This window comes from Thamnophis sirtalis, unplaced genomic scaffold, assembly GCF_051295495.1.
Source record: "Thamnophis sirtalis isolate CommonGarterSnake01/CBP01778 unplaced genomic scaffold, rThaSir2_p1.2 scaffold_9, whole genome shotgun sequence".
NCBI lineage: Eukaryota > Metazoa > Chordata > Lepidosauria > Squamata > Natricidae > Thamnophis > Thamnophis sirtalis.
In genome coordinates, this window is record NW_028261389.1 from 32166549 (window position 1) to 32179131 (window position 12583).

Below are 12583 nucleotides of genomic sequence, written 5' to 3' on the forward strand. Positions count from 1 at the left end.
AACACACTACGCCACCAGGGACTCAGATCCTGCAGTGCCAGAGGTGTCTCCCTACTTAAGCCAGTACATGTCCGGGCCCGTCTGAAGTTTGCTAGAGAGCATTTGCATGATCCAGAAGATCATATGGAGCCATGTATCGTGAGATTTTGAGTGCAAACCTCCTTCCATCAGCAAGGGCATTGAAGATGAAACATGGCTGGGTCTTTCAGCAGGACAATGATCCCAAACACATCGCCTGGGCAACGAAGGAATGGCTTCATAAGAAGCATTTCAAGGTCCTGGAGTGGCGTAGCCAGTCTCCAGATCTCAACCCTATAGGAAACCTTGTTGAAAGTCTGTTTTGCCCAGCGACAGCCCCAAAACATCACTGCTCTAGAGGAGATCTACATGGAGGAATGATCCAACATACCAGCAACAGTGTGTACCAACCTTGTGAAGACTTACAGACAATGTTTGACCTCTGTCATTGCCAACAAAGGATATATAACAAAGTATTGAGATGAACTTTTGATATTGACCAAATACTTATTTTCCACCATAATTTGCAAAAAAATTCTTTCCAAATCAGACAACGTGATTGGATTTGTTTTCTCATTTTGTCTCTCATAGTTGAAGTCTACCTATGATGTCAATTACAGGCCTCTCATCTTTTTAAGTGGGAGAACTTGCACAATTGGTGTCTGACTAAATACTTTTTTGCCCCACTGTATCTCCCAAATGGTTGCTTTCTTCCTTTTATTTAATAGGGTTCTTTCTTATCAAGATTCTTCAAACTGGATGTGAGTATTATAGTACATATGGTTTACAGTAGTATCTCCTTGCAAAAAATGATATATTTGAGCCTATATAATAACTCTTGGAATGAAAAAGAATATCTATATTTATGAGTATGTATTGTGCACATATACTTGTTTTCAATGTTATTCCTCAGAATAACTCTGTAAATATTGGGAGGAGGTAATTATAGGGGCGAACAATTGAAACAATTGAAAGGTCTCTTCTTGGTAACTAGTTTTTCTTTTCTTCTCTTATTTGTGTCCTCTTTATGTGTTCAAATCTTGATCCAGTTTTTTGTGTTGCCACAGTACTATTATCTTTTGGTCTTCCAGTTTTTTCTACACTGAAATTATTTGCAATACTGCTTTCAGCATATTTTTAGGACCTTCCATCCATCTCAAAAAAAATTTCTCTGCCAATAATACTAGGTTCTCCTGCCATATAATATTGTTTAATCTCTGCATTTATTAAAATATGCTTTTTGGGGTTCACAATAAGTAGCTGATTACTCATAAAAGAAAGAAATCAATTGTTACACATTCATTTTATCCCAGTAGTCCTGATATTTTCATTTTATTACAGTGACTTGTTTGATTAGGAAAAAGACAATACTCCTTTTGTTAGTGAATGGAAACTCTTTGATGGGTATAATTGAATGAAATTTACTTCATTCAGTAAATGAACAAATTTATTTTTATTCATAAATAAAATTATTTATTTATGAATAAATTCATAAATAGTTATGAATTATTCTTAATAACATAGGAGAGTGCATTGTTTATAACTGTCACTGGTTTATGTAGTTTGTTGGGTTTTGTAGTAAATAAGAATAATTCTTGGTTTTTAGCGATGGGTGTTTCTTTATATGGAGAATATGAAATCTTATTCATACAGAACATATTATTGCTGAATTGTAAGCCATTCTTTTGTTTCCTAGTTGTTTTATAAAATGTGAAATTTATTTTGGTCACATATTTATTTTTATTTTAATTGAATAATTTTACTGAACAATACAAATTTTATAAAGGAAAGGAAAATAGAAATGAAAAATAAAAGGGATAAGTAAATAAGAAAGAAAGAAAGGAGAGGAAAGAAAAAAGAACAGGTAAAGCAGTGGCTTCCAATCTTCTTTACAATAGTTATAAGTGCAGTTTTAGTTTGTCCTTATTAAGATTACATTGTGGCTCTCTTCTTTCCATATTCTATCCTTTCTAATCATCAAACATTTATTTTTTTCCATTTTCATACCCATAAAGAGTTTCTATTCACTAACAAAAGGAGTTATTGTCTTTTCCCTAATCAAACAAGTCAGTTTTGCCATTTCAGTCAATTTTGTCATCTTCACCAACTATTCTTTCACTTTGGGTATTTCTGCATTTTCCCATCTTTCTTATATATAATAATCTCACTGCAGATACCGTGTACAAACACCGTAAGTTTTTTCTAATTGTCTGTTAGTTCCATCAATGAAAGTTCTGGTTTCAGTTGAATATTAATCTTTAAAATTTTTGTATTGCTATACGCATTTGAATCCAAAATTTATTAGCTTTTTCCAAGTCTTCCAAGCACGCTAAAACAGCCCTTTATATTTTCCATATTTCCAACATAGATTTGAAATACCTTTATACATTCTAGATAGTTTTTCTGGTATTATATACAGTGGTACATCATTTTATAAAAATTCTCTTTTTATAAATGTGAATTTCAGTCATTTCAGCCACATGCTTTCTCTTTGTTGCATCTGTATATTATAAACAGTGTCCATTTTATCATATCCTTTTTAAATTGTTTTCATTTCAAATTTTGGTAAAAGCTTATACATTTTAGCAATTACATATTCATCATTTGCCCATAATTCAGTTTCAAATTCTGTCTTACATTGTCCAATTTTAAATATGCTATTGTTTATTTTAAATCTTTTTTCTTAACTTTACATATGAAAACCATATCAGAGATCTTACATGAAAAATTAATTGCTATTTGATTTCTGCTGTTGACTTTTTAGACCTTGGTTGGTAGCAATGGGGCCATTTTGACAACTATGCCTATGATGATGGGAGGGCAGGAGAAGATGCCAATTAAACAAGTGCCTAATAACACCAAGCAGCCAGAACCACCAAAGGAAGGAGAAAGGCGAACAACTCATAATATTATTGAGAAGAGATATCGATCATCTATAAATGACAAGATAATAGAACTGAAAGATCTAGTCATGGGAACAGATGCTAAAGTAAGAATTGCTTAGTTGAAAAAGGAAAAATATTTGTAATAACTACAAATCTATTTGTCATGTTTGCAGTTGACAAGCTATTTAATGTTCTTGTTTGTGTCCATTTCCATTGAATTAAATATCTAAATAACAACAACAACATTCTTTGGGAAGGACTCAATAGGTGGTTAAAAATGCCAAATTCAGTCTGAATATCTTGCTGATTGTGTGACCAACTATAATTTTATCCTGCCCTTTTTATGTAACACTCAAAGCAGTGAACATATCTAATAACTCTGCTTCCTACTTTCCCTATAACAACAATTTCTTTGAGGTGGATTGATCTGAGAGAGGGTGGCTGGTTCAAAGTCACCCAAACAGCTTTCATGTTTAAGGGAGGCGTAGAACTTTCAGGCTCTTGGCTTCTGGAACAGCACTACTTATTTGTTTGTTTGTTTGTTTGTAAAATGTATAGGCTGTCCATCTTTACCTCAAGGTAACTCTACATGCAGCCTACATACATACACAAATTTAAGAAAAAATTTACTGCTAAATAAAAATGTGCTAAGAGATTATAAGATATCTTTATAAATAATCATATGCATTCTTTTCAGATGCACAAGTCTGGTGTATTGAGGAAGGCTATTGACTACATTAAATATCTACAGCAAGCTAACCATAAATTGCGACAGGAGAACATGATCCTTAAGCTTTCTAGCCAGAAAAACAGTTAAGTGTTTTAAATATTACATTCAGTTGTTTTAATTTAAGTGAAGCAGGTACTATCAAGGTTGTTAATTAAATGATTTCATGCCCCCTTGCATTTATTGATGTTTTTATTGATTATGCTTTTAGTGGATAGATGTAGAATTGATAAGCAGCGGGATTTAATTACTGTGAATAGAATAATTAATCTGTGTGATCTTTTCTCACAGAGTTGTTGAAGGGTTTTGACTTGAGCAGTCTAGTGGACAATGATGCGGATATGAAGATGGACGAATTCAATCAAAATGCTGTATTGATGTCTCCTCCAGCTTCTGACTCAGGATCACCAGCAGGCTTTTCCCCTTATTCAATTGATTCAGAACCAGGAAGTCCATTATTGGATGATGCAAAGGTAGCTAATATTCCTGAGGCAATCTGCACTGGGAAGCATAGACAAGATCCCATTGGTGTGACATGCATGCTCATTCAGATGGAGATATGTCATCTGCTTCCCATTAAAATAGATAATAAATTATTATTTTTAAAAGGAAGGTGAGATTCAAAGCCCAAATATTAATTGATTTTTTAAAATCACACAATGGGTAACACAACTAAAATCAGACACACAAATAAAGGAATATCATAAAGTGTGTGTGTGTGTGTGTGTGTGTGTGTGTACACATGAGAAATCCTGTACCAAAGTCCATTAAAAGTACAATAACATGCTGGACAATATTTTGCTTTATATCAAAGAAATCATAAAGCCCAATAAACAACAACATTCAAAGGGGCTTATATTAACTAGCTTATATTCTGCTAGTTGCCAAAATATTGGAGATATACCATCACTGCATTGAACAGGATATTTGGGGCAAGTTTGAGATAAAATAAAATAAACAGAGGCATCTGCAAAAGAAATGGTATATAGGTAATTTTAGACAAACTTCAAATTGAAATGGCCTGGGATGGATGGATAAATTACAACGAAGATGAAGTTTTTCTTTTTCTTATTTTTTGGTGAGTGTCAGGTAACAGACAGGCATTGTACTTGAATGTAATGAGGACTACTTGTACTTGCATATATGATGTAATGTATCATTAGTTGATAGTGGTGGGATTCAAATTTTTTTACTACCGGTTCTGTGGGCGTGGCGTGGCTTGGTGGGCGTGGCAGCGGAAGGATACTGCAAAATCCCCATTCCCTCCCACTCCTGGGGGAAGGATACTGTAAAATTCCCATTCCCACCTCACCCCACTAACCTGCTTTCCAGCTCTGTTCTGTGCAGGGCAACAAAAGAAGACCCAGCCAATCAGCTGGGACTCGGGAGGCCGTTAATAAATGGGGGCGGGGCCAGCCAGAAATGGTATTTGCCGGTTTCCGAACTACTCAAAATTTCTGCTACCAGTTCGCCAGAACCAGTAAGGACGGGCTGAATACCACCTCTGGTTCATAGATTAGTTCATAGATTGCTTCATGATCTTCAAAAGTGTATTTAGACATCAAAAATCAATTTCATTACATTTGAAATAAAATGTGATTTTAGTAAATTGTAAATGTTTACATTATTTAAGTCTTTTAAATCTACCCCTTGGAAAAAAATATGAATAGATCTACATAGTTTCTTTTATTTCCAATTCAGTGACCTTTGGGGGCATTTTGTAATGGTGGAACATTTTTATAAAACAATCTGAGAAGAATAAATCTGCTATAAAGAAGATATTGAAAATTCAGCCTTGTGCAATTTAGAGCAGCTATTTCTCTTAAGTGTTTCAGAAATAACTTCCATGCTCTTCTACACTCATGATTTAGGTTAAAGATGAACCTGATTCTCCACATGTTGCTCTCGGAATGGTTGATCGCTCACGGATGCTCCTTTGTGCTCTCACATTCCTCTGTCTCTCCTTTAACCCCTTAACATCTTTTTTGGATGGCAAAGAAACACCGGACACTTACAGCACAGTGCATCATGGTTCTGACAGGAAAATACAAGCAATAAAACCAGGTATATTTCCAATAGTGCTCATTTGACATTTTTCAAGTACAGGCTTGAAAAATTCAGTACAGTAACTAAATGATGAAAGGGGAAGAAAACAATAAATGATGGGCTGTGGGTTATATTATGATAAAAGGTGATTACAATTTTATTGTGATAATTTATAAATGCAGTAATTGTACTGGATAGTACTATCCATATTCTTATTTCTCTGACTCAGATAATGGGATTGTGAGCCTTTGAGACGCCTGTTTCTTGGTTTCTTTAATGAATTAAAATTTTATCTGTATGGAATGTACACTATATTGCCAAAAGTATTCGCTCACTTGCCTTTACTCGCTTTACTTTACTGTAAGTAAGTCCGTAGGGTTTAATATGATGTTGGTCCACCCGTTGCAGCTATAACAGCTTCAACTCTTCTGGGAAGGCTGTCCAGAAGGTTTAGGAGTGTGTTTATGGGAATTTTTGACCATTCTTCCAGAAGCACATTTGTGAGGTCACACACTGATGTTGGACAAGAAGGCCTGGCTTTCAGTCTCCGCTCTAATTCATCCCAAAGGTGTTCTATCTGGTTGAGGTCAGGACTCCGTGCAGGCCAGTCAAGTTCATCCACACCAGACTCAGCCATCCATGTCTTTATGGACTTTGCTTTGTGCACTGGTGCACAATCATGCTGGAAGAGGAAGGGGCCAGCTCCAAACTGTTCCCACAAAGTTGGGAGCATGGAATTATCCAAAATGTCTTGGTATGCTGAAGCATTCAGAGTTCCTTTCACTGGAACTAAGGAGCCAAGCCCAGCTCCTGAAAAACAACCCCACACCATAATCCCCCCTCCATCAAACTTTACACTTGGCATAATGCAGTCAGACAGGTACCGTTCTCCTGGCAACTGCCAAACCCAGACTCATCCATCAGATTGCCAGATGGAGAAGTGCGATTCGTCACTCCAGAGAACACGTCTCCACTGCTCCATGTGCTTTACACCACTGCATCCGACACTTTGCATTGCACTTGGTGATGTATGGCTTGGATGCAGCTGCTCAGCCATGGAAACCCATTCCATGAAGCTCTCTGCGCACTGTTCTTGAGCTAATCTGAAAGCCACATGACATTTTGGAGGTCTTTAGTGATTGACTCTGCAGAAAGTTGGTGACCTCTTCGCTTTGCCTCAGCATCCGCTGACCCCGCTCCGTCAGTTTACATGGCCTATCACTTCGTGGCTGAGTTGCTGTCGTTCCCATACACTTCCACGTTCTTATAATACAGCTGACAGTTGACTCTGGAATATTTAGGAGTGAGGAAATTTCACCACTGGATTTGTTGCACAGGTGGCATCCTATCACAGTTCCAGGCTGGAATTCACTGAGCTCCTGAGAGCAACCCATTCTTTCACAAATGTTTTACAACAGTCTGCATGCCTAGATACTTGTTTTTCTACACCTGTAGCCATGGAAGTGATTGGAACACCTGATTCTGAGCGAATACTTTTGGCGAGCGGATACTTTTGGCAATATAGTGTATATTTTACCTATGCATTATGAGGATTTTATTGTTGTTTCTCTGTGTTGTAGGGCTTTCAGGTTTTTTAATTGTAACATACATGTATTTGTTATAAGAGATAGATTGGGGTTTTTATTTTGAAAAAGGTTTTGTGATTTATGTAAGTTGTGTATTTTTTTCTGAACATTTCTATCTTATGTAAAATGATATTTTCTTGCATCTATATATTTAGGGCTGGAGCTTTTCATGGGAAGAGTACTATTTCAGGGAAGAATAAATAGAATGAGAAGAAAGCAAGTTGATTAAACTTAGCATGATCTTTACATAATCAATGTTCTCCCAAGAATGATTATCTTAAGGTGTGAACTGTTTTCTTATCTAATTTATGTCTTTTGACATGATTTATTCTGTTAGAATCAGGTGGCTGGTTTGGCTGGATGATGCCCACTTTGATCTTATGGCTTGTGAACGGTATCATTATCTTGAGTGTATTCATAAAGCTGTTAGTGCATGGAGAGCCAGTGACACGACTGCATTCTCGTTCTTCTGTGACTTTTTGGCGGCATCGGAAACAGGCAGACCTTGACTTAGCTAAGGTGAGACAGTTCGTTGCTTTGAAGATAAATGTTATTGTGCTCATTTATTTGTATTGAATTAATTGAAATTTGCATAACCTAAAGAGTGAATATTTTAAAATGTAGAACAAGTTACTTGAGCTACTACTAAACATTTAGGTTTACATTTCATTATTCTACTATCAAAATTCTTGAATTGTGGGTTCTTAAAGCACCTCCCCTTGCATGCAGATCATTTTTGGATTAAACTCCGCTTCTGTTCTATAGGTAGGTAATTTTATAGGGGGAATAAGGTTGAACTCTAGAACTGAAATGAATGATAAAGGTGAGCAGATTTCTACAGATTTTGTTAATTGCATGCAAGCTAAAGGTAATCTGTCCAGTAAAAAGAAAAATATTTTATGATGCTGTTTAACTGTTCAACCTTTGTTTTATGTGTGATAATTTATTTGAACAAAATAAAACTCTACTATAAAATTTGCAGTCTATTTGTAAATATAGTTGTAAATGAGAAAGGGGAACAATATTAATACTGGGATTATTTATATGCTATATTTTTTTTTTAAATGAAATAATTAATTGATGAACATAATAAGCAATTCCTATTGTATTGAAATTAAAGGCAAGGGGATTTTTTTTTAAAATTTTGAGTGGAACAGTGTCTTCTGTGTCTAAATGCTGATTTTAATTGGAAAGAGTAAATTATTTCTTTTCCATTGAATATTTGTTCAACTGGACTGAGACTTGGAAGTTTAACTGAACACGACATGAAATCTAACAGGATTTCAAGATAATAAAGAGCTAGATTTTTGGTGTTTCTGACATGTTATGGCTCAAGTAAATTGATGCAGATGAAGAAGAGAGAAAATTGAAAAAAAGTCTATGGTATATTGAAATACGATGGCAATTTAGCTAGTTTATCAGTGGCCAAGGAGACTAAGGTTGGTTTACTAGACTCCAAAATCTGAGTGACAAATGAGGTTATCAAAAAGAATTAAGAAAGCTTAAAAATGAGTGAAAGTGGAGAATAAAATATGTATGTATGTCTTCTAAGATGACTCAGAATAGTCTGAAAATTAGGAAGCAATGCGGCTCTCAAATGTCCACTGTTCAACTTTATCCCATGTTTTTCTTCTTTTGTTTGCAGGGGGACTTTGTTGCTGCTGCATCAAATTTACATATCTGTCTTTCTGCCCTGGGCCGAGCGTTGCCTGTTTCTCGTTTTGACTTGATCTGTAGCCTTTCCTGGAACATTATTCGTTACAGTCTCCAAAAATTGGGATTAGTACGTTGGCTGCTAAAGAGGACATCACAGCGGAGACGAGCAACAGAGACGCCTCTTGGCTTTGAAGATGAAGCCAAGACTAGTGCGCGAGATGCCACATTAGTGTATCATAAACTTCATCAACTCCATATTACAGGTAAATGGGGAAAAAATTAACTTAATGGTTTAAAAGGTAAATATTCCCTCAGGTTAAGCTTGATTTCCAATGGCTGCCTACTTTGTGTAGTTTTCTTTGCAAAATAAAGAAAGGTTTGCTTTTTAATTAATTTTACATCTTAGAATCTCCAGAGGGCTCCTTATTTTTGATAATGCAAGATTTTGCACAATAGGGTATTGTGCGATACTGTGATGTATGAATGGTACTAAGTTTCAGAAGCGAAAAGAGCTTTTTCAGATGAAACCATGCAGCGCATCACTTGTACAAGGTGATTCACCACAGGGTAAAAATGATATTTTTTAAATTTCTGGTGCAGGTAAGCTTCCGTCCAGTTCAGCTTACTCAGGATTGCACATGGCGTTGTGTGCTGTAAACCTGGCAGAATGTGCAGAGGAGAAGATTTCACCAAGTACCCTGGCAGAGATCCATCTAACTGCTGCAGTTGGCCTGAAGACTCGCTGTGGTGGCAAGCTGGGCTTCCTGGCGGTACGTGGGTTGTTTTGAACCACTTAGCAGTATAGGCAATCTTCCCTTAACAACAGTAATTGGGACCAGAATTTCCACTGCTAAGCAATGCGGTTGTAAAATGTGATGTCACAGTACTGAATCATTTAGTGAAGGCAATCTCATTAGTCTCCATTTCTCTTGTTAAGTGAGGCTCTCACATAACTGATGAGGGAAGTGGCAGGAATCCAGAAGTGCTTACTTATACTATTGAAACTGAATCCCAGGCAAATGGATGGGTGGGCATTAAGAAGTACAGGCATGTGGGTAGATGCCATGTGTGGGCCCTATGGAGTATGGGCAGGCATGTGCTGTGTGCAGATGCTATTAAGGTTGTGTGCCATGGGAAGGCGCTACAGAGTATGGGTGTAAATTCTAGTGGCTCCCAATTGTTTTAGGTTAAATACTGTGGCCTATTTAAATTATTTTTCTAGATTTGAGTCTAAAATAAGTGAAAGTGACTTCTGTGTTGGTACATTAAAAATGTCATCCATAGATTGCTAACCATATTGCATGTTTTCTTCTCAGAGTTATTTCTTAAGTCAAGCTCAAAGCTTGTGTACTTCTGAGCATAGTGACATCCCTGACTCTTTACGCTGGTTGTGCCATCCTTTGGGGCAGAAATTTTTTGTGGAACGGAGCTGGACAGTGAAAGCTGCTGCTAAGGATAGTCTGTACTCCACTCAGAGGAATCCAGGTGAAGATCAGTGGCTAGAGAGATATTTTCTTTAAGCCTGTTATCAGTATAGTAAGCAGTCCTTATGTGTATGCATTTTCTGTCTCCTGGTAGCTTTATACATGCTTTGTTTAAAAACTGTTAATGTTAACAAAATGTGTGAAAGCAATGAAGGGCACAGTTTTCCATAAACTGCAATACAGTTTTCTGTCAAAAACAAAAAAAGAAAGGCTTACATTCTTGAAATATTTATTGTTGGGCTTGTGAATAAAATAGTAAACAGATTGTTTTGCCTTCGTATATATAGCTGATCCCATTGCACAGGTACACCAGGCATTCTGTGAGAACCTACTGGAGAGAGCTGTTGAATCCATTGTAAAACCTCAGATTCCCAAAGGGGCTACAAGCCATGATGATGAAGCACCTTGGTGAGCCATATTTGTGTCCTAGTGATAGTTTTTTGGGAGATATTGAAGGATTCTCCTTGTCTGTTCTAGCAAAACCTATAGTTCAGCTTTGGAAGAATAAATGGCAATATATATTTCAGCTCTCCATTTTAAGCAATATAGGACATACATACAGGACACATCTATATGAATACTGCTTTTCTCATAACATATCACTTGTATTGCATCCATCTACAGTACTAATTGGATATACAACAAAGTACAGTTTCTCTAAACTGTTTGTCCAAATTGCAAAAAATGGATTAGCATAAAAAGTATATAAAGTAACCGGTGGATAATAAGAAGGCTTTTTAAAATCATTTGCTATCATTTTCATCCATTGACCAAATTATTTGGGAAGCCCAGCATTATTTAGTTTTACCATATTGGCTTCGCTTATCATTGAAATATTCATGGCAAGATTCATCATTATCTCTGTTGGGAGAAAACCATACAAAAAATTGTCACAATGCTGCAAGAAAGATTACCATGGTGAACATTGGTTGCCTTTCAGAATGTGGGTGTGAATGTGATACCTTCTTTGTGCAGAGAGTCATCCTTAAAAAGTGTGTTAAAATACAACTTTAGTTTGTTACGATTCATTGTAAAAATATGATATATTGTTCTAACTACTAAAAGTCTGACTTTGTACTTGCAGTGAATTTGCTAATGCTTTGGAATACTTGACATTACTAAGTTCTTTTGTGGATTCTTTGGGAAGTGGAATACCACCTTTTTCTGGAAATTCTGTCCTGAAGTCTGCCCTAGGTATGTGTGAAAGATACAGGACTTGTTCAGTGGTTTTCTATCTTCATCTTTCTTTTCTCTTTCCTGAATGTACCTGCACCTATTCAGTGCTCAATTGCTATTTTTCTTGGGTTAAATCTTTTCAATTTTGCTTTTTCATCCACTGTTTAATTTCAAGATTTATCAGAGAGATCTACACTACATATCACTAATAATACATTGCCTCCCTTCAATGTAGTTAACAACTAAACACAACACAAAACAAGAAAAAGATAGAAGGAAGGAAAAAAGCAAACTCAGCATTATGATAATTTAATACTGTAATTAGATTTAAAAACAAAGCCTAAGTCTTAGTTGATGGGGTGACCTATTTTGTTATTTCAGCCATGCTGCTTGGTGAAATTGACAGACTATCTTGATGGAAATGATATTTCTGCAGAGATGTTGGTGCTTCTGCTTTTATCTCTATTTCCATTACTATTATTATTTATGGTTCATCACATATTCAACCAGATATTCAGACTGGAATTGGCATTTTATTCACCTACTGAGTCCTTCCCATAGACTTTGATAAGAAGATGTAGATGTTTGAATTTTATTAAATTTGTCGCCCATCTCACAGTTCAAGGTGGCTCAGAGTGCTCTTTCCATGATTATATAATCTCTCTCCTTATACCAGCAGCTAAAAACAATTCAACTGTACGTTAATACTCAGAATACATTTAATTAAATATATTTGATTAATTATGTATTTGGCCAATATATTTTTCTGAAATGTTGGTAGACTACATGTTTTTTCAGTCTAATAGCTCTAATGCTAAAAAGAAACAACTGCAGTCTTACTGAACCAAATTCAAGAAATAAAACAGACAATGGGTCTGGCCAATTCCCTTTTTCTGCTTTTATTTATAAACACCTCTTTTTATTATGATTATAACTATTCATGCTAGTCACCTTAACACAGGGAAATGTTTAGTGATTCAGTAAATCACATACTTTTCCTCTAAG

General features: G+C 35.9%; 1 protein-coding gene across 3 annotated transcripts in view; it reads left to right on the plus strand.

Moving 5' to 3' along the window:
- Positions 1-12583, plus strand: part of SREBF2 (sterol regulatory element binding transcription factor 2) — a 39232-nt gene that overhangs the window by 16233 nt on the left and 10416 nt on the right. For 2 of the 3 annotated variants that reach the window (XM_014064472.2, XM_087723231.1), the window contains 10 exons: positions 2783-3007; positions 3601-3715; positions 3922-4103; positions 5502-5694; positions 7600-7781; positions 8908-9181; positions 9519-9688; positions 10235-10403; positions 10690-10810; positions 11487-11596. In XM_014064472.2, the coding sequence (XP_013919947.2) occupies positions 2783-3007; positions 3601-3715; positions 3922-4103; positions 5502-5694; positions 7600-7781; positions 8908-9181; positions 9519-9688; positions 10235-10403; positions 10690-10810; positions 11487-11596 (1741 nt within the window). Of the gene's footprint in view, positions 1-746; positions 780-2782; positions 3008-3600; positions 3716-3921; positions 4104-5501; positions 5695-7599; positions 7782-8907; positions 9182-9518; positions 9689-10234; positions 10404-10689; positions 10811-11486; positions 11597-12583 lie in introns of all 3 variants that reach the window. The other variant, XM_014064471.2, reaches the window with a different exon arrangement.